This window comes from Cydia splendana, chromosome 15 (genome assembly GCF_910591565.1).
Source record: "Cydia splendana chromosome 15, ilCydSple1.2, whole genome shotgun sequence".
Classification (NCBI taxonomy): Eukaryota; Metazoa; Arthropoda; class Insecta; order Lepidoptera; family Tortricidae; genus Cydia; species Cydia splendana.
Window position 1 is genome coordinate 6801417 of NC_085974.1, and position 23519 is coordinate 6824935.

At 37.4% G+C, this 23519-nt stretch overlaps 2 protein-coding genes across 2 annotated transcripts in view; one reads left to right on the forward strand and one right to left on the reverse strand.

The window, feature by feature from the left end:
• Window positions 1-14164, forward strand: part of LOC134797569 (fatty acyl-CoA hydrolase precursor, medium chain) — a 48191-nt gene extending 34027 nt beyond the window's left edge. The window contains exons 4-5 of the mRNA XM_063769856.1: window positions 10533-10655; window positions 13479-14164. Coding sequence (XP_063625926.1) covers window positions 10533-10655; window positions 13479-14028 — 673 coding nt within the window. The 3' untranslated portion in view covers window positions 14029-14164. The remainder of the gene's footprint in view (window positions 1-10532; window positions 10656-13478) is intronic.
• Window positions 14151-23519, reverse strand: part of LOC134797528 (MOXD1 homolog 1-like) — an 82043-nt gene continuing 72674 nt past the window's right edge. Inside the window, exons 7-13 of the mRNA XM_063769803.1 lie at window positions 23211-23374; window positions 22144-22260; window positions 21437-21583; window positions 19436-19590; window positions 18566-18666; window positions 17575-17741; window positions 14151-15949 (exon numbers count right to left, since the gene is read on the reverse strand). Of these exons, the coding sequence (XP_063625873.1) occupies window positions 15770-15949; window positions 17575-17741; window positions 18566-18666; window positions 19436-19590; window positions 21437-21583; window positions 22144-22260; window positions 23211-23374 (1031 nt within the window). The 3' untranslated portion in view covers window positions 14151-15769. The remainder of the gene's footprint in view (window positions 15950-17574; window positions 17742-18565; window positions 18667-19435; window positions 19591-21436; window positions 21584-22143; window positions 22261-23210; window positions 23375-23519) is intronic.

A 23519-nucleotide genomic window follows, 5' to 3' on the forward strand; every position in this document is an offset into this window, starting at 1 on the left:
TACGTTATTTTAGGCTAGACATGGTGGATAAGATTTTACGCAAACCAGAGCGTAAAAAAACGTATAGCTGCATATACGTTGTTTTAGCCTGGCTTTGTCAAATAGTCGCTTTTTAGACTAGGAACGCTTAGAAAATTAGTGCAAATACGGTCTTATTACGATATTTTTCTCGAAAACTAAGCCACTTATCGGAAAACGGGCCAAAGTGGTCGATGCATCTCGATCTCTACATTACGAATATCACAAAAAGTCAATTTTGGCAAAATGTCGAAAAACTGCCTTTTAGCTTAGGAGGGCAGCGTATGTAAAAGGCACTTTACTAGAAAGTTATAAAACTTAGATATTCTAGGTTTAGAAATCGTTTCTCATTTAATTAGTTACATTACTAAAGATGGGGCGACGGTTGGTCCATACATTTTGAAACACGGACAATTTTTTTTAGCGTATGTCGGCGTGCACGTGCATTTGATAGGTCATGAAAAATGTTTTTATGGGTTTATAAGAAAGTTTTTATATGAAGTGAATGTTTTCGGAGATATTCCCAATAACATGCAAATTTTGACCTAAAAATCTATAATGTACCTGCACTAAAGGCGCGGAATTTTAGTGATTCACAATACGAAATCTAAGGGAAGTAAATCTATGTGCAACAGCAATGAAAAAGGGCGAAACTTGACGTCATACTCCGCCACATACGTCACTTTTTGCTACCGGGCACAGCAATCACGTCTGCTATTCAAAGCTTTTGTAGCGGATTTTTCGCGACAGTGAAGGTGCAACGAGCGATGGAGGTACCTCAGGTAAATGAATTTCCGACGAAAATGCATGCATCAACGGTGTCTTTTATGTCTTCTTTGTCATATCGGTATTCTGTATTTCTCCAAGATTCCCACGTTACAATGCGGGTCCCAAATCGTTTGACTCCGCAAACGACCTGCAGTGCCCGTTTAAGATATTTTGATGCCCTAAGCATTTCTAGACCATGGTGCCCCCTCTCTCCTAGGGTCATCAAGATTACATTGAATTTTTTTGGTAAATTGAGCGACGTTCATTGCCGCATTACAGCTGAGAATGGAAATCAGTCACATCCATTTTATCACGAAAATTGACAGTACTGCAGCAGTAACGTTGCAACAGAGTACCTAATGCTGCTGCAGTCGCCATATCTTAGAATGTTATTGAAAACGCGAGCGAAGCGAGCGCGAAAATTTTTCGATATAAAAACGCAATTTGATAGACAGTTGTACATTTTTACTTTTAGTATAGAATCAGTCACATCATTTTATCACGAAACTTGACAGTGCTGCAGCAGTAACGTAGCAACAGAGTAATGCTGCAGCAGTCGCCATCCGAATGTCAACTTTGTCATATCTTAGAAAGTAATTGAAAACGCGAGCGAAGCGAGCGCGAAAATTTTTCGATATAAAAAACGCAATTTGATAGACAGTTGTACATTCTTACTTTTAGTATGGAAATCAGTTACATCATTTCTGTGCATGTAATCACGTCTCTTCTACTGCTCGCTCTTTGGCTTCACTCGAAAGCGCTGCTTGATAGGATGCTTTTAGTGTTCGGCTTTCACGGGGTCCCTTACTTATAACACTTTGACAGTTAGGTCTCAGGATCGCGGCTAAGGAGCAACTCGGCTTGGCTGACAAATCTGGCGTGCAAGAGAGCAAAATTCGCTATAAAATCGGTAACCTATGTCGAAAAAATCGCGTGGCTGCAAGCCCGAAAGCAAGATTTTTTTCCATGACTTTAAGGGCCTCCGCATAAGGTCAAATCGAAAGCATACGTTGGAGATGTTCTTACGTACCCTCACTCTCTTACTTGATATCCCTACGACCCTTCGTTATTAGATGGGTAGGTACTTGTACACGTATAAAAGTTTCATGTAGGTACCTACTCCACTACGACTGCAATGCTGATGTAGCCTGCGCGTTTTTTAGGGTTCCGTACCCAAAGGGTAAAACGGGACCCTATTACTAAGACTCCGCTGTCCGTCTGTCCGTCCGTCCATCCGTCTGTCTGTGACCAGGCTGTATCTCACGAACCGTGATAGCTAGTTGACAGTTGAAATTTTCACAGATGATGTATGTATGTATGTATGTATAAACTCTTTATTGTACAAAACACAAAACACAAATTTATGGCACAGGATAGTATGTATTTCTGTTGCCGCTATAACAACAAATACTAAAAACATAATAAAATAAAGATTTAAGTGGGGCTCCCATACAACAAACGTGATTTTTGACCGAAGTTAAGCAACGTCGGACGGGGTCAGTACTTAGATGGGTGACCGTTTTTATAGATAATGGTACGGAACCCTTCGTTTGCGAGTCCGACTCGCACTTGGCCGGTTTTATTTACCTATGGTTTTGGTGCCCCCTAGACGTGGTGCCCTAAGCAAGTGCTTATTTTGCTTAAAAGGGTTAATCCGGCACTGCAAATGACAGAGGTCAATGTTTTTTTTTTTCAAAGTACCCACCTTCGTGGCCATTATTAAGTGCTGTAGGTATATGTATGAAACTGGATTTGATATGGATGCGATATAATTACGATTAGGTATAATTCATGACGGAGAAAATTAATAATTTTAAATAATTATGCAATTATACGCGTGTTGGTATGTGTGTTTATTTTACTACTACGTAACTATGTAAACTCATTTTTAGTTTTCTTGATTACTTAATGTTTACTCAGTTCCCCAAAAGATGGCACTGTGCAATGAGGGGCAATTAATTTACTGTCGTTTAATTTAGTTGTATTATTAAATCAACATAATTATTCAATTAAATTTGTTGATATCCGTACCCTCTCTTCTAAACTTAGAGTTAATTTGGCAAAATCCTTCCTCGGTGGCTTATTCATGTCAACATGTATTAAATTCAGCGCCATCTGTTAGTTTACCAGGGTACTCTATTGTGGTAGCACATATTTGAAAAAAGTTTGCCCCTCCTTCCTAAGTAGCGCCATAAGATTCAGGGGCAAACTTAAGTCAATCGAGTGTTGTGGCTACCCACCCTTTTAGGGGTTGAATTTTTATAGCCTATAACCTGGCCGGGGATGTTCTCGACAGATTAGTAAAGTTTGCATCAAAATCCGTTCAGCCGTTTTCACGTGATGCGCGTTCAAATAAACAGACAAACAGATAAACAGATAAACAGATAAACAGACAAACAGACAAAAATTCTAAAAACTGTTGGAACGTGTTCTGTTATCGATTCTAAGTATCCCCAGCCAACTTTTTTTCGAATATCTTCCATGTACAGACTTTCGACCCTCTTCATGCAGCTTTATTATATGTATAGATCACAGTCAGCCGACAAGTTCCTAGTTCCTGGCCTTTATGTTGTTTGTATTGTATGGTAATAAAGCGACCGTTTGTGTTTATTGGTAGTTATGTAGGTTTTGTTAATTATATAATTAAATTTAATGTTGCGTATATCAATGTAAACCTTACTTAAATCTATGGGACTATGTATGTATGTACGTTATAACACTTACCAAGTCTTACAAGTCTTCTTGGTACTGTGGCCATTACAACTCTACAAAGCCTGCCGTATTCGAACTTCAAGATATTCACAAGAGACGACACGTACTAGATCCATTCTAGATACGTTATAGTTTAGATATCAACTAGTTCTCTTTTGCAGCCCAATTCGGGCAACCAATGTCACTTTTACGTTAGATAGAGTAAGATATCTATTAGACGCGAACTGGATCTCTAAGTCATATCCTGTGGAAATCGTTCAACAGTATCTCCAGAATCACGCAAATGTCAAATTTGACAGGTTAGATCTTAAACATATCGTTATCGTATCTTGGTGATGTCTAAAAGATGTCTAATAGATGTCTATTTCAAAATCCGAATCGGGCCCAGCGTATTTAGCAAAAGTTGTGTGCATGTACAAGCTTTTTTTATTTTCAAATTCTACGCGACGGCATGTTGAAGTCGAAAGTGACAAGCTTAAGTTATAAATAAAGCATATGTACATACTCGTATATTTTCTAATTTTACTGGCGTAGCTTCGTGTTTCAGCTCCATTATTTATACAAATTATTGTTTCGAACGTCAACCCGACCGTATGGACGATAACACCATGGCAAATTTAACGGCACTGCATTTTAAATTTTAACTCTATTTATAAAGAACTAAAGGACACCTGTGCACGTTCACATTCATTTAACACTTTTGTGTTAATTAATATGGAGAAATAAACCATTTATTCAGGTAAGCAATATAAAACAGCATAAAGAAATTAATAGTTTGTAGTGTTAAATCAAAAAAAGCCTGCATAGATTTTGACAGCACACGCAGTGCAGGTATTATTTTAAACGTCAAACATCTATGAAATTATGACGTATAAATAACACTAGCACAGCGTGTGCTGTCAATATCTCTGCAGACTTTTCTTGGTCTAACTCTACATATAAAACTAGAGGTATACATATAAAACTAGACGGGCCCGCAGCTCCGCTCGCGTAAATGAAATAAAGAGTTTGTCTTATGTTTAGTTAAATACCGATATTATTATGTATTGAACCCTGCCAGGGTTTATAACTGTGATAGGGACTTCTTATTTGTAACCGATATTTGGATAACTTAATTCACAAATTTCTCAAAAAATGATGTGATTTGATAAAAGGCAAGATTGTATTTTTTCATCTACGTAGGTATTTATTTAAAACTTGTTTCAACATAAAATTATGGGGTTGCATTTGAATTACGCATTATAGGCAGGGGGGAGGGAGTAGGAACCCCCCCGAACCCATCCCCAAAGTTAGGAAATCAATAGTTACCACGAAAATATATTTTTTATTTTTTGAGGTTATGTTCAATAAAACAACCAAAGCGTACGAAAGGGTAACTAATTTGGACTTTGTCAGTATACATATTTTTGAGCACTTTGTCCGTATACATGTTTTTGACCACTGTATTTCTTTTTTGACAGCGAGTCGGGTGTGTTGTGAACGCAAGATACCTAACACTCCTCCTCGCTTCGCTCGTCGTCGTACCTAACGGTGACTCTGGCACTGTATTTCGTTCCGTCACTTCCGTCACACGTAATTTCAAACACTTATAAAAAAAAACTACGCGTCTCCTAGACACAAATCGGGTGTCGTTTGAAAGGGGTGACCAACCCCTATAAAATGCCACCCTTCCCCCCGCCCCTCCCTATAATACGTGATTCAAATGCTAACCCAAAATTATTATTAATTATTTTCATAAGCCCAATTGCAAAAACGTTCATTAGATTAATTTCCGCCTTAAGACGAATATGTACGACCACCGCCCATAAATCGCATTTTCATACAAACGTAAATAGTCCCCATTTCCCTGTCTGGATATTGATATTACTTACGACGGCTACGGTGACGCAACGACCGAAAATGAGTCCTGGCTTCCGACACCAGATCACGCCATGTTTCCCGGTCTTGCGATAGCTCTCGCCAGTGGCCATGACCGAGGTTGAGCAGATCTTGGGCAACCCTTGGGCTCCAAAATATCTGAGCATGCACTTTAACTACATTATAATTTATATTGTTCAGATATTTGTGAATACCTCGGCCGTTCCGATATATCTGATGGGGACTGTTCAGCAAGAAGAAAAAATCCTACCTGGTCGAGTCGTATTGTACGCGAGAAAACAGTTCCCGAATTGGTTATATCTGTAAAGTCATTAAAGTATAATTATCACACACACACATTATTACGGGCACCATCCCTTGAACTGATATTTTTGGCCCATCTCGGCAGCCCGTTCCCCGGACGAATGGCAATGTTTGCCTAAGCCGTGAAAGTCAATCTGAATAATATAACTCAAAAACAAATTTAAAATAATAAAATACAAATTATAAACACGATAATACTAATTTGATTGATAAGTCATTTATGGCATTTAAGTCACTCGTATGGTTATAGATAGACTAAGGTTGAGGTTGACAGCACTTTTTATTTTACTTCGTGTAATAAAACGCCGCAATAACTGTATACCAACATGACAAACATAAACATTGGGTATGTCTGTAGCACCACATCAAATAATTTTGTCTGTACCACCACCGAAACGAAACTAACCGAGAGTTGCCGAAAATGGTCGATCATCGTAAAATGAAGATTGTTATGAAATTTTCTTTTGCTTATTGTAAATTAAATACGCATCGAAAGAGATAGTTTTTATGCTCTAGTTCTATTCTCATATCTAGATAATAGATTTAAACAGTTTTTTCTTATCATACGTGCGTCGTATTCGAGATACGTGTCAAAAACTTTTTTAGAAATTTGTAAGGCGCCATCTCGCTTCTTCGCTCGTTTTTTATCCCGTTCTGGTTTTTCGATTATATATATATGATATGGCATGCGTTAAATTAATATTTACTTTGGCATTTTTTTCTGGAAAAAACGTACGCTGACTCAACCTAATGGCTTATTTTTAAATAAATACACATGGTCGTATTTCATTAAATGGTCAAATATTCGTGTTGCAACCCTTCCCTTAATATTTCAAACGTAATGACGCATATATAGTTTCGTCAATACAACAGCCAAATGTATAGGGGTGTAGGGCCAAGGGGATAAACTAAATAATTACTACCCATTAGGTAAATACCTTTATGTAAAGTGTATAGCTTATTTTAATTAGCGAGCGTCGGATTCTAAGAAAATACTCGTAATGAATGAAAATACTTAGAAAATTATCTGCTCAAGATGAATTCTAGTAAATAGGTAAGTAAAAAGCTTACCAAGATACGGAGAATCCTCCCTCGTTGCTTGAATTCCAACGCCTTCATTCCGTGCTTATTTCCTGTAAATCCCAGGAAGCCAAGAAACTCAAGCAATGACGCATTTCCTGGCCGATCCGCTATTGGTTCAAAATTAAATAAAATTGAACTCCCCTCGCATTGAAACGGAAATGGAAAGTTTCCTAGATGAGAGAATTTTCCGCGTTTGCAGAATTTTATTACATAAATCTACATTGGTAATTTAATCGAATCTTATGTTGTGCAATGTTTGAACGGTCAAACTCAGGGCCCGATTCGGATTTTGAAATAGACATCTATTAGATATCTTTTAGACATCACCAGGATACGATAACGATATGTTTAAGATCTAACCTGTCAAATTTGACATTTGCGCGATTCTGGAGATACTGTTGAACGATTTTCACAGGATATGACTTAGAGATCCAATTCACATCTAATAGATATCTTACTCTATCTAACGTAAAAGTGACATTGGTTGCCCGAATTGCGCTGCAATAGAGAACTAGTTGATATCTAAACTATAACGTATCTAGAATGGATTTAGTACGTGTCGTCTGTTGTGAATATCTTGAAGTTCGAATACGGCAGTCAGGCTTCTTCTATTTAACGGAATTAGAGGGAAGTTGAAAGTAATTTCCTGAAAGGTTTCGAGGAAAAGATGATACGGTTAATACCGTGGTTGATTTTGCTACACTAATTGCACTGCCGTACTCAAAGTCCTAGAAATAAATCACATACACGTGCGGAAAGTAGGAAATTCGCAACGAGTGTTTTAAATCGACACGAGTTGCAAATTACCGATACGCACGTATATCGTACAACGTTTTACAGTACATATGGATCTTTAAATTTTCGACATAGGCACGGATAGTGCTTATTCCCACACTAGTGCGGGAAAATAGCACCATATGTACTGTAAAAATATTTTTCACATCGCCTAATCGGAAAATGGATTTTTCTTCCCTGCTAGGAGGGATCAAAGTGGCACTTTTCTGTTCAACGACTTTTCATTGCCAGTATAAAATATTAATATAATTAACTATGAAGATCGTATGTACAGCCTGGCAAAAAAGAGTAGAATTTAAAAAGTGGCAACACTGTAGTGTCAACGCTATGATTTATTTATTTTCCTCATAGTTGATGTGAAAAGCAGTATGTGTCACACGGTATCAAAATTATTTCGTCTTGGGCGTTAACACTTAAATCCCTCATTACGCTCAGGATTCAATGTACGCCCTTGACGGAAATATATCATTTTGATCCCTTGTAACACAAACAACTATAACACCTCATTAGGGATGTCTTTAACCGCAAACGATAATCGTATTAAGTAAATAATTATACGACACAAGACACAATAATTGTGACAGCTTATTAAAGGCTCTTTACCCGCAATCCCTTGCGGTTCGGTGTACGACAGATGTGTTATTAATGTGGTGAAAACCACATTAATATCACATGTCATACCTTATAGAAAGCAGAGAAGGCATTTTAAAGCAATTGAAATATGAAGCACCGGTTAATTTACTTCCGACTGCTCTAGAGGAAATTGTGGCTTTCCATCAGAGAAGGGTCTTTATAAATTAAGTTGGATGGAATTTCTGTTGGAATTTCAGATTAATTACACTTTTAGTTTTAGGGCAAGCTTCACCATATGGTCTTTTGAACGCCTTTGGACTTGACCATAGCATCTTAAGCGACCATAATATGTGTCGCTTAACTTTAAACGCTAGTAAATCCATTAGATCCTCTCAGCAAATATCTATCCTATTACCTTTTCTTAATACCAAAATCGCATAATCTGACAGATGGATTTACCCGAGTTTGAAGTTAAGCGACTCATATCCGTAGGTAATGAAACTAATAAACCTAGAACTCCTAGACGGTGGCATGCGTAGGTAATTCTAATTTACGATTAAATACGCACATTCTAACGTAATGTAGGTACCGACGATTAAAGACGACTTGAACCTTAGTCATTCCATACTCTGTAATTATACGAAACGGTGTTTCGGCGTAGTAGATAAGTGTACACAGAATTACAATTTCCACGTCAAAATATTGACTTAGATACAAATTAATTTGACTCCGCGCAGTAATTAAGAAGAGTTTATTAGATAAATTGAAATATTAAACTTAAGGTAAATATTTCAATAAAATTAGGTAATTTTCTTAGCTTTCAAATTTGTACAGAGAAACCAGCATACCTACAATAATTTTTATTTTATTTTATAATCAACTATAGGTACATATACCACTTACAGAGTAGTCAAATACGTGATATGTATTAGATATAGGAAAACGAATAGTTAACAGTTTATAACACACTTAAAATATTACAGTAAAACAATGCTATACTTAACTATATAATAGAACAAAGCCCAAGAGCTCAAATGACTAAACACGATTGAGACCCGTTTAACGTTTTCCTCAATATAAACGTAGGTAAGTTTTTATAACGGGTTGAATAAACCAGTATTCGCATCGGCGATCTTCGCAGTGGTTGTGTCCAACAGATCATATCTAATCTGTATTTATACTCATTAAAATATTGTGCGAAATCAACGTGTTTTATAATAACAAGTAAGTTTGTAAACATGATAATTAATATTTGGATGTACGCAATCGTTATCTTTTGAGGTTGATTTATTTTGGACAAGTTTTGTTTGGGTTTATTATATTTATTATATTTAAAACTAAGCCACTTAGCATCAAATAGTTTTATATTTGAATGACCTCTATTTATGTATGTTCACCTTTTAAAAAGAGACAAAGAATTTTAGTGTACCTACCTAAAAAAGGAACACCTGATAAAAAACAGTGACTCCAAATTAAACATCTAAGTTCCTATTGTTTTGGATTCGTGCCAAGCTACCACTGATTAAGGCAAGTTTAGCAATTGTTTTATTCTCGCAGACAAAACGTTATTTGACTAAATTGAGCACTTTAAATTCCATTCTCTTGCACAAAAAATAAGATGCCAGATGTGCACATCGCATACAGCCTACATGAGAAACAATTTGAGCCGAATTATGATAAATTAAAAAAAAAATATCGAATAATTTTTGATACCTCGATTCTCCAATTCCTTTAGATTGTGAATCAAAAAGCATGTAAGTACCTATTTAACGTTTAATTAATAGCCAAAAGCTGTCTCAAAATATATTGAGCCTTACAAACCCGTGCTTAGGTAAAAAAAGGGTATTGTTTTGGAAAAAAATGCATTCGGACAAACGAAATTTCCGCAAACGATACAAGAAAATCGTTCCGGAACAAAGATATACTGTATATCCATATAAAAATCTAGATTTTAGTAGTAGTAGTAGTAGTAGTAGTAGTAAAACACTTTATTGTACAAAAATCAAAACAAAACAGGAAAAATAACATTCGTCATTAGTGCAAAGGCGAACTTATCCCTTTAAGGGATCTCTTCCAGTTAACCTTTGAGCAATTGAGGGAGAATTAGAGACGGTAGACATCCGTACTGTACCAACAGCGTAAATAAAAGAAAAAGAAAATAAAATAATAATAATAGGTTTTTTATAATGTGTTTATATATTTTTTGTAAGCGTTTTTATATTTTACTTTTATACTCACATTGTAAAATCCTAACCTAAGACCCTAATTGAATAAAGTAAATAAAAATAAAAACGAAAACTTTCTTAGTTACTTATAATATTAGCAGCTTACCTAGATTTTATCAGTGTTTCTAATCATTTTGTTTACATTTGTTTGCAGATTATGTTGACCTTTCACGTGGTTATCGTAGCCGCGATGCTGGCCCTCGTATCATGTCAGCGGGGCTCATTCGCCGGCAAGAGACCCATCGGCTATCCTGAACTACTCAACAGGACTACTACTACAGTCGATCCACTAGGGAATCGGTAATGCTGGTTTACTTTGACATCGTTGTCCATTTCTCAAAAGCTTGTAACTTATTAAATATATTAAAAAACGGGTCACTCACGTATTTTAAGTCGAATCGAATCGTGAGTGACCCGCTTTTAATATATTTAATATGTCTGTGTCTCACGTAAGTTTTGTTATTAAAGCTTGTAACTTGTAATGTAAGTGAAAGTCCCTTCTAGCAAAATCTGTTACTAACTTTTGAGAAACGGGCCCATATAATGGTATCTAGTGCAGCAGTAATGCGCATCTTTGCGGGCCGGAGGCCAATCGGTATCCCATCTCTGAACTAGACTATACTTACTACAACGGTCGACCCCCTTTGAAATTATAGACGGTCAAGCAAATCTTGTCAGTAAAAAAAGGCGCGAAATTCAAATTTTCTATGGGACGATATCCCTTCGCGCCTACATTTTTCAAATTTGCCGCCTTTTTCTACTGACAAGTTCTGCTTGACCAAGTATAGTAGGTAATATTTTAGGTACTTGCACGTCTATCTTAGCTCCTTCGCAAACAGGAGGCCAATCGACATAACTTAACTACAAGACCACCTTTGATATAAGGTCTACTTAAGTTAATTAAACAACGTTAGTTACTACAGCTCCTGACATTTAGTGATAAAGGTTTGAACTACTTGGAGGGCAACACGTAACAGAAATTGGGGAGGTAAGGTAAACGTACTGGTGCTCGACGCGGTCCCAGTAGATGTCATCTTGAAACTTAAGTCATTGTCAATATAGGTGACGGCAAGATGTCATCTATTGGGCATTAGCATGTCGAGCACTAGTACTTTTACCTTACGAGTATGTTTATTAGATCAAAACAAAATCTAAAAAACATTTTCAAGTTAGATTTTCACCCACTTTCTTACTGCATTACAAATTTAGTTCACAAGAAAGAACTGTCTGAGTCTTTGCCCTTTGAGACTTCAAGCAAATAAATATACGGATAAGGTTCCATATTATAAAAATGTCAACCGCACAGAACATCAGGAAATTTCAGAATTTATTTGTTGCCCGCATCGAGTTGGCATAAAAGTAATAGATAAGTACCAACTATTTAGGTATGAGTAAATCTTATAGGGTCGATAATGACCCCGATAATTCAAGTAGATACCTATCGTTGTTTAAATGGAAAGGTTTTTTATTTTTGCAATTTTTGAGGAAATATTAAGTCTCTTAAGGAAAATGCGTCATAATATGACTTAAATTTAGGTAGGTATAGACACACATGATCGATAAACTGGCCCCTATTCAAATATGTTGATATTGTCGGTTACTGGAAAACTTGGAAAAATATGTTTTGCGAATATTGAATAGGTAAATGAGCTGTTTAAGGAAAATGCATTTCGTTAATCTTTTCGTTGGATTGTCCCCTTTTGCTTCATAACATAACCCAAGAAGATGAGTTAGACCAAGAAAAGTCTGCAGCCATTTTGATAGCCCGCGCGGTGCAAGTGTTATTTATACGTCAAAATTTCATAGAAGTTTGACGTTTAAAATAACAATTGCACTGCGTATTAGGCTATCAAAATCGCTGCAGACTTTTCTTGGTCTAACTCTACCTACTTAGTATCATGTTGAAAAAAGGCCATCAAGGAATTATAAACTTTATGTCGAAATTAATAGAGATTAGTCGACATACGCACAGGACCGAGAAAAGTGGCGCTGTCTTGTGTCGGAGGCCAAGCCTCATTTTGGGTCGCTGAGCCCACAGAACAATAAATAGGTCTGTGGCTGAGCCAACGGAGTAAGTAAAGGTCCATTTTCAACAACAGCAGCACTACCACTCATTTTACTATGGAAATTGACAATAACAACGACGCGTTGTGCAGCTGAGGTCAGAAATGGAATGTTACCCTAAGTCGAAATACAAAGAAATTTTCATAAAAAATGCGTCAGGCCTGTTTAACCGCTTGTCTGTTTACGATTCTGAGAGATGATTAATGATCTTTTTGCATTATTCGAGAACGATTTTTTCTACTCTATACAGGGTGGCCAAAAAATAAGTGCATTCCCGTTGCCAGGGAGGTTTTGGGATTATACTGAGCAACTTTTACTATGAGACCGACCCTGAAATTGCGAAAAAAAGTTTGGCTGTTTCAACATTTTGGCTGGTTCATTTTATATGGGAGGGTAAATTATTTTTTCGCCATTTTGGGGTTGGTACCATATTAAATTTGCTCAGTATAATCCCAAAACCTCCCTGGCAACGGGAATGCACTTATTTTTTGGCTAGCCTGTATAAGTAGGTACAGTAGAACCGAGGTTTGAGACCACGATTATTTACCATTACCTACACACATAGGTATATGAAATGTAAAGTTATTCATTAACAATTTCTCGCTTATGAAGTCATATTTATTGATGACTATGAAACTGCGATCAAGTATGTTCTTTTGACTAATGAAAACTGCTGTGATGTTTTGTTTTGGATCATACAAATATTTCTCGCTCCGCTCCTTTCCTCTTCTCATAACTATCTGTGCCGCAAAATATGAAATAATGATTACGAGGAATTCTCGGTCAAGATTGAAGTTACTGACATGCACAAAAGCTGTTAATAATTATAATATTGTCCACGGGAAAGGCGGATTGGTTTTATTTACTATTCATAACCCACGTACCACGTACACAAGGTGGACTGACGACCTGGTAAAGGTCGCGGGAGTCCGTTGGATGCGGGTGGCGCAAGACCGGTCATTGTGGCACTCTTTGGGGGAATCCTATGTCCAGCAGTGGACGTCCCCTGGCTGATATGATGATGATGATAACCCAATTTTACACTATTTCTATTTACAGCTTCGGTGAAGGCGACAGCACCACAGAAAGATTGCCCGTTGAAGCCAACGGTGACCGTGACTTGGTCGACAGAATCAGCAAGTTTCCCATAGACCAGCAACCCTTCTGGTACCTCAACTGGAAGGCGCTCGAAGAACAGAGGAAAAACCCTCAGACTTTCGCGCAGCGACCGAGTCAATTCGCGGAAACACCGAATTTCAATGCCGGAACACCAAATTCTAATGCTGGAACTCTTAATTCTAATGGTGGAACTCTAAGTTCTCGTTTTGGAACGAATTCTAATGCTGGAACTCTGAATTCTAATCCTGGAACTGCAACTAATAGTGTTGGAACCGTAAAGGGAGCAACTAATTCTAATATTGGAACTCAAAATTCGGAATTTTCAAGTCTTGGACATGACGATGGTGGTTTTGATACCGATTCCGATGCTGATATTGATCTTACTCATATTACTAAGGGAAGACACACACAACAACGACAACAACAACAACAACAACAACAACCAATACAACAACAACACGGATACACTATGCGGGGTTCTCATTTGTAAATCCGATCAGCAGGTTGTGTTTGGATAAAAACGTTTTTTTTTTATTCCATTTACAAAATTCCACGGAATATCACTAACAGGAACCGATTTTTTTTATCACTATAAATGAAACTTCAATTAAATGTAATAAAACACATATATTGACTTTTAAATAAATAAACCTTATAGACTACTTAACCTTAAGATATAATTATACATAATAGCAAAATGCAATGTAGACAACTACACAGTATGACTCAAAAAACATTACTTATTCGTTTCTTGGGTACGTATCGATTGGATACACAATTCTACGACTATGTTTAATAGTTTCAAAATTGCATTCTTTTTTATAATTGCATTGTTGTTCAAATGTCATTTTTAAATATTTTTAATTTATTTTACAATTTATGTGCTACGTTATTGAACTTAGTTGTAGAATATGATCTAAATAGATATTTAACATGCACAGCCCTAAGTGATTGACAGTAAAATACATGTCGCAGAAAAAAAACAATGCTTTCTTCAAAAAATAAAAGTTAGTCATAATAAAATTACGCCGTAGTGCGTGTAAGTATAAGAATTTACTAAAATAAATTCACTGTTGCTATTTTAGTTGGAAATATTATGCACTATTGGTACTTACTATTTTCAACCCATTCGTCCAAACTAAACTTTGCATTAATAGGAACTTATATTTTAATTGGTCTATCGTTAAACTGTCCAAGAGAAAAAGTGATCAAATTGTGAATTAATACAGTTATAAGTCTTATAATCAATACAAGGCTTAGATCAAAAATTTCATACTTACATTTGTTAACGGAAATATTGAAAAAGTGAAATTTTAGTTGTACAAAAATATTGTTATCCCCTGTGACATGTTTATAAGATTATTAAAAATTATAAGACACAAATTTATACGACTAACACAAATAACATTCGGAATTTCGTGATCTACACTTACAATTGCAAACTTATTACATAAATGCATTATTTTATCAAAGAATAGGCAATAATAGTACAGAATTTATAAAAATCAGTCATAATTATAAGTCTCCAAAATTATCGATTAGTTCTATCAACGTCCAAGCAACACTAAGTGTAACTATAGATTATTATAATAATACCAAGCATTTGGTATCGTTACTCGCCTTAAAACAACTACGTAAATGTACGTAAGACTGAATCGCATGCCGACGCCGACGTGTCCATGAGCAAAAACTCATAAGTACAAAAATCACACATAAGTATACCTACATTCACTCCATCATAAACATGCGATAGAAATCCCGAATAGGAATACATTCAAATAATTTAACACACGTTTGTCGAAATACGAAAAACGTTTCATACAAACTGACACCATTATATTAGAAAACAAATTGTTCGTAAGTAAATTAAATAAATACTAACATCGTAGTAAGTATGAGTAAAACAAAATCATCCAAATCTTACAGATTGGTAATTTATTATACACGAAAGACTGACTTGACTCGACTTCTTATGTATGTAGCAGATATAAGATGTACTAACTTTAGGGATCACAACTAATCTTAGTCAAAAACTAAGCAATAAAGTATTATTTATGTCTGCTTTGTAAAAGTCTCCTAAATTGATACAAATATCTGTCCTAACTTTATATAGAAGTGATAAATCTAGTCTTAAGTCTTTTCCAGATTTTTTGCAGTAGATATAAACAATTCAAAACGAAAAACAACAAATCATTGGCCTCGGTGTATTAAAAAATACAATTATTTTTTTATTACCGCGCGACTATGATCGCGCATACGGCCAAGATGGCGGATATGAAGGAACTGCTTATGCCATTGGCGGATTTAGTTACGGAGTTCTGTGGTAACACGCTTTTGTAGTTACATGATTTCTCTGCTGCCTCGTTGCTGACCAGCTCCACGTAGTCAGGGTAGTTTTGGATTTGTATTGGCTGAAAAAGAAAACAAATTACGTGATTACTATGCCTATTATATTTTTTGTGGAAACTCAAGGGCATGCCACGTTAGACCTAACTTCAAGATTGCTGAAAAAGACGGCAATTCCAATTGCCGAGAAATTGCCGGCGAATTCGCGAGTGAGTATATATTTCGCGCCTTAACAGATTGGCCTAGACAGAACGTCCAGTTTGAATGTAAGGTCCTAGAAATAAAATGTTCAGCTGTATGAATGTTATCCTAAAGTATTTGACATTTCATACCTCTATTGATACATCATTTCTCAGTACACAGGGGATGGGTCTAACATTCAAAAGAAGCTCCGTCTCTAGGCCATTCCGTTCGATCATTTCTTTCTGCAAGGCGATTCTTCTGAAAGCACCTACTTTATTTATTTTATTTTATTTTATTTTATTTTATTTTATTTTATTTTATTTTATTTATTATTCTCCTTATTTATTTCTCCTCTTAAGTTAGGTTATTTATAATATGAATATAAAAATACTTACAAAACAATAAAAAATACATATAAACAAACACATTATAAAAAACCTAACCTAGATTGCCGCCGGCAGCGGGGCTTGGCCCAAGCTGCCGGTGGTCAGGGCCGCAGAGTGAGGAACCGACGTACTATACGCGCCGTGTCCAAAATTACCGCCTTCTGCATCTGACCCTTGATCCAACCACCCAGTTTATTTTATTTTTTTATTTATTTTTCGTCTTAAGTTAGGTATTTTTATAATATGAATATAAAAGTAAAATATAAAAACACTTACAAAACAATAAAAAATACATATAAACACATTATAAAAAAACCTAACCTAGGGTGCCGCCGGCAGCGGGGCAGGGCCCAAGCTGCCGGTGGTCAGGGCCGCAGAGTGAGGAACCGACGTACTATACGCGCCGTGTCCAAAATTACCGCCTTCTGCATCTGACCCTTGATCCAACCACCCAGCGAGAGTCTCTCTAGGTGTTGGTCGAGACTCTTCGCTATGAGACCGTTCGCTGACACGACTATCGGAACAATGATCGTCGAGTCAACATCCCACATGGCGGTAATCTCATGAGCTAAGTCTAGGTACTTGCTGGACTTGTCCTTCTCGGCCTTCACGAGACTCTCATCATGGGGGATGGTGACGTCGGCGAGCACGACCCGGCGCTGCGATCGGTCTATCAGCACGATGTCAGGCTTATTGGCGACAATAGTCCTGTCAGTGATGATAGATCGATCCCAATAGAGCGTGGCACGACCATTCTCGAGAACAGGTGCAGGTAAGTACTTGTAGTACGGTACTTCGCGGTCCACAAGGCCGTATAGAAGAGCAAGTTGCTGGTGAATAATCCTGGCTACGAGATTATGTCTGTGCAAGTACTCACCGTTAGCAAGATGAGAACAACCGGAAATGATATGCCTGAGTGACTCTCCGGGACGGCGGCATGCCCGACAAATGTCGACCGTACCGTCCTTCAGGATATATTTATATTTTATTTTATTATTAAGGTTCACCAACAGTGGCAACAACAACTTATGCACTAACACACTTGCGTACTATTCAATTGTGATTGCGCCACCAATTACTTTCACACTTACTAATTGAAATAAATTGTTGTGTATACATACCGCTCCCCAATTATCATCCCTCTTCTTACAGAAGGTCATATGCATGCCCTTATATAAGGTCTTCTCAATCTGCTCGGTCAGCACCGACTCCGACCACGGCATCTGATTGAGGTGGGCTAGGAACGTCTTGTTCTGGAACTCGGTGGGCTCGCGGATTATCAGCTCCTCTGGAAAGGTGATTCGGGATATTAGCCGTATGGGTTGGGTGATTAGGCTTATATTTGGTTGGGTCACTATTAATAATAATTTAGCTAGGTTAGTAAGTAAATGCGTCAATATTGAGGTGTGTGTGAAATAAATCATCAACGATGTTCAATGACCATTACCACCACTTTGTTAAGGTTCCTCTTCACGTTGGGCCAACCCCAACGCCAACGAGGGACGCAGCCATGCGGTAGAATGTGATAGCAATATCACTTGCTCCCTCTAACGCATAAATGCGTCCCTCGTTGGCGTTGGCGTTGGCCCAACGTGAAGAGGAGCCTTTATATAGTTAACATAAAAAGTGCCCTTGGCCTATGTAGGAGGTAGTGTACAAAATAGATATCGAATTTATGTAAATGAAAATTACATAAGGGGCTATTCATAAATTACGTCATTTCAAATTAGGGGGGGGGGGGGGGTCTGGACATCGGATGATGGTAGCATGACGTAGAAGGAAACGGGGTCATTCGAAGCATGATTTTTGGATGATTTTAATTTGGGGTCAAAAAGTCGTCAAAAATCGATGACATAAACAGCCCCTAAGTCACACATACCTAGCTAAGGAACGAATTCACACAAGTAAATGTACTTACTGTGGTTCGACTCCCAGTGAACCCCTTACTGCATGTAATAAAATGTATTTGTTTAAAGAACTTTAATAGCAGTCAGTAGAGTTGAATATGTATCATGTCGGTCATAAGTGGCTTCGTTAAACTGTCAACAGCTTCAAAAACAGGATCACAAACAACTGAGCTAAAAAGACCGCTTAATAATAAATTATACTCACTCATGAGTCCTACGCCTTGGTCATCGCCCTGCATAGCTTCAGATTCCGATGCGTGTTGTCTTATGTCAAACTCCATCTTTGGTGGTAGGTTCTCCAAATTCCTGCAAAATAATTTACATTTTGTAAATCTTTCTCATATCTTCTTATCTTAGCGCGGTTGCATCCTAAGCGCCACTTGCACCATCCCTCTTACCCGGGGTTAACCGGTTAACGGTTAAACCGTTAACCCAGTGTCAAATTATACTGGTAACCATGGTAACTCCAGGTTTAACCGGTTAACCCCGGGTTAGTAAATGGTGCAAGTGGCCCTAAGAGTGCCCGGGAGTGACCGCTTTGATAACCTATTCTGATATAACAAAACCTCCGTGAAACTCGGGCATACAATAAATAAAATAAAACGCGTCGCTCAGTTTTGTTGGTTGATCTGAGCAATAGCCAAGTTTCAATGTGATTTCGTAGTTTGGTGGAGAGGTGGAGGTACACGGTATTCACCTGGTAATATATGTATTAAAACGAACCTATGGTTGAGGAGCACTCAAAACGAGCTATTTGAAAACAAGGTACCAGTATAATACCCTATTGTTAAAAACAATAGGGTATTATACTGTATTTAAAATAAATTATTTTACACCATGCATGACATAAAGCACCAGATAATTATTAGAAAAACACAGATAGGAGTTATTTTTAAACACAAGTTCTATTTAATAAATCGGATAGAAATATAAAAAGTGGGTGAGTTGACCGTGACGTCACGATGTAATGCTCCATATAAATTCTGATTTTAATAGGGGCATAGATTAAGGATAATCCGGCGAAAAGATTTTGCCAATTTAAACTTTAGCTCGCTATAAATAAAGTCCAACTTACCCTGACGATAGGAAGATGTTTTCGACGTCAGTCATACTAAGGGTGTAGAACTCTTTCACGCCAAAAGTTTCGAAGAACTCTTTGACTGGCGTCATAGAGTAACATCCCGCCAGTTCAGTGCGAGGGTAGTATAGCACGAATGATAGGCACATTTCCTGTAGGCAATAAAAACATAAATTAAAACATAATAATAAAAATAAAATCATTTTTGAGAGATTGTCATTGCAAAGTTTGCTTTTCTTTGCTCATTACGTACTTCAAACAGTCCAAACAGATATACAGGGTGATCAATCCAAATAAGTCAGTATGGAGAAGTCAGAAATTATGAGAGATAGCGAAATCTGTTCTTAGGAACCATGGCTTCGGTTTTAGATCTAATAATAATGGCATTCATTTTTTTTTTAATTTCTCATACTTAACCGGGAATCGAACCTGGTCGAAGTCTCTGTAAACAATGTTAGGGATAAATTCTGCAAGTTTTTTTGTTGTTACTGTTGAGGGTGCGAATCATAAGTCACAAGGAACACATTTTCAATAATGTTCCATTTTCAAATTTTAAATAAATTGGCACGCCCGCTGAACGAATGCGTTCTAATTTCAAATAAACGCAATTTGTAATGCATTAATGTCGATGCAGATAAGATATGCATAAGTGCTGTATTCAGATAAATAATTCATAATGATGACCGATTCATATTAATGACAACATTTTGCAAATTATTTAAATTGTGGGCATTTCAATCTAATGTTTACACAAGATTTCATAGAAAAATTTGGTCCTTATACCTTCAGGATCAATTATACAAACAAATACTACACGCGATTACTTAAACAATATTGACCAGGTTCGATTCCCGGTTATGTGTGAGAGTTTAAAAAAGTTTGAATGCCATTATTATTAAATATAAAATCGACGCCATGGTTCCTAAGAACAGATTTCGCTAACTCTCATTTTCTGACTTCTCCATACTGACCCATTTGGATTGATCACCCTGTATAGAGGAAACAAATCGAAATATTTTAGAAATAATTTCCATATTGTGATAGATTGCCAAGGAAAACACTAAACAAAAAAAAGGAAGCAAAAGTTAGACCAAGATAAGATTGCAACAATTTTGATAGCACACGCAGTGCAAGTGTTATTTTAAATGTCAAACTTCTATGAAATTATGAAGTATAAATAACACTTGCACTGCCTGTGCTATCAAAATCGTTGTAGACTTATCGTAGTCTAACTCTAGCTGCTTCCTTCTATTAACTGAAGAATAAACTCCTTTTGATTTATAGAAAAATTAAGACTGACTGGCCGACTTAACTTTTTTATGCACACAAGTGACAGTTAACAAGTATGGCGCAGTCACTCTATTAGTTAAAAACATGAATTGTTAAATTTAATACCGAATTTAATTTAGTAACGAATACAATGCGAATACAGTTTCTCTTTTACAAGCGGTTCGTGAATCGTATATAGTGCCCTATTAGAATGTTAAGTGTGACTAAAATAGTGAAGTGATTCAAAATGTTAATGTACCTACCAAAACATGCCTATACTGGCCCTATAATAGCGGTAAGTACCTACAAACATACTGTAACAACAGTTGAACTAGGTAGGTACTAGATTATTTATGCTGGCGGCATTTCCTCGCTGTATCGCAATGCTGATACGTTGTGCGAGGTAGCCGCCAGCTCTTCGGTCACCAGTTACGTCAACCAGACGCAAATAGCTAGATTACGTCTACACGTGTACTGGCAAATTTCCTATTAGTACTAGTGTATTTAGTAGTAGTAGAAGAATAACCTATTAGTGAATCCTTGGAAAATAAATCAAATATATACCTAATGTATTTGTTATTCTTTCTTTTCCAAGTATTAAGGGTCCCGAGTCCATTAAAATACATTACACTTATAGTAAATTCACCTACACACAAGCCAGGCGAAATTGAACCATATTTCAAGTCATTAACGACCTCGATATGTGAAAGTATAAGAAAATGACTTTACCTGTGATGCGGAATAACCCCCCAAAATAGGCTTATCACGGTTCGTACTGTCGTAAGTGCACTCTGTGATCAAAGTGTCCCCTTTCAAAAACCTTCTGCCTCCCGGGACTATGCGGGATTGTTGATAGCGGACATCGTAGGAGTTTTCCTGTAAATAAAATAGTTCATAAAAGCGCCATCTAGGACATGCGCTACGAACTACTAAATGTAGCTACTGTAGAGCGCTGTTTAGTTGACGACGGGATTCAAGTGCTTATTTCGCGCGACAGAGGTCACTACTAGTTTCTATCACTTGGCGAAATAATACATAATATGTATAACTTATTTGTCAATATTGTCATAGTTGTCGGTATTATTAGAATTATTACAAATATCAAAGCATGATAAGAACGAGCAGTCTGGGCCGTATTATATTTTCTTCGTATGAATAATATCCACTATTTAATTTCACTGCCATCTAGTGACACAAATCAGAGGCAAGTTGTTTGTTTCCAGCATTGTTTGTTTTCTTCGCAAGTTACAGACCTCGCGTTTAGAGTTTAATGCGCTTGATAGCGCGACAAAAGTTCGTAACTGTAATAATAGATGGCGCACCGTGGGTATGTTTTGTTACATTACACAGAGCGGCTAGTTATTTCGGTTAGTCCAATTTTCACCTTTAAGTTTTTTAAAGTATAAATGATAGCCCAAAAGTAGTTAAATACGAACCTCTGATATTCTCGGTAGTTCGTTATTTCCTCTGACGTGCTTCAATGAAATCTTCCTCGCAGTACCATGTGCGTGGAGAAGGACGGATACTATGTTAATTCCTTCTTCGGGCATGGTCTGAAATAAGGGAAAAAGATTAGTTATTAACACGCATCCCAGATTAAGGGCTGATTTAGACGGCGCGCGAACTCGTATGCGATTTTGGTTAGGTACATTGAGGACTATAGTGGTTACATCCAATTCAGCCGACCAATCAAATACCGCAATGTTATAAAACTCGCGTGCGAGTTCTCGCACCGTCTAAATGAGCCTTAAGAATACTTAAAAAAGGTTTTGATAAAAAAAATTGCTTACTTTTTAGTATGTTACGCTTTGAATTAATGTTCGCAAACGCCACCTCGTCGCTTGCGGTATACCTACCGACTGACTGCTGGGAGGACATTGCATTACAAAGATCGGAATGGCGTTCTACTTAGTGTCCAAAAGAAAGTAGAACAATTTGAGCAGCAGCGTCTGGAAGACCTAGATGCTAAGCGTCATATCCGCAAGACGCGACCTAAGCCCTTCTACACACCCGCAACTCAACTGGAAAACTCCATTGCGCATCGTGTGACCGCATCTTCAAGACGAATGCGAGCCACATCAGGGCATTTCATAATCCGGATAAGAACTGTTGACGGAGTCGCCATTGTCGGATACGGCAAGGAAGAAGGGAAGATTTTTTACTGCGGCATATTTTATTAATTGCAACTAACGTTTGCGTTTGTGTCATCATCATCATATCAGCCCTTTATCGCCCACTGCTGAGCATAGGCCTTTCTTCTAGTACGCCACTAGTCCCGGTCCTGAGCTTAATAAATGGCTACTTACACTATTCGTACACTCGGGGCTACAAATGCCAACGGTCCTGTAATTATTCTCTATAGGCCAAATCACATGGAGCGCAGACACCCTCACTCCGGCCCCTAAAAGGGCCGCGTCGTGCGCTCACAGGGCTGGTGTGTAGTGGATCCTTATGGAGTTGTCTACCAGTATAAGTGTAATAACATTAACAAATGGCTACTTACACTATTCGTACACTCGGGGCTACAAATGCCAACGGTTCTGTACTGCTTCTGTTTCGGCGGAATCACATGGAGCGCAGACACCCCCACTCCGGCCCCTAAAAGGGCCGCGTCGTGCGGCCGCAGGGCTGGTGTGTAGTGGATCCTTATACCGGAGTTGTCTAGCACTGAAAAGAAAATTGATTGATGTAAAATTGAAAAAAAAAGTCTTTTAACAACAAGTAAGCCTACGAGAAGGTAGCTAACCGAAATATACATAGGTTTTGTTTTTCAAGAAGTCTAGTCGACATCTTAGCGCTTTCTCGGTTGCCT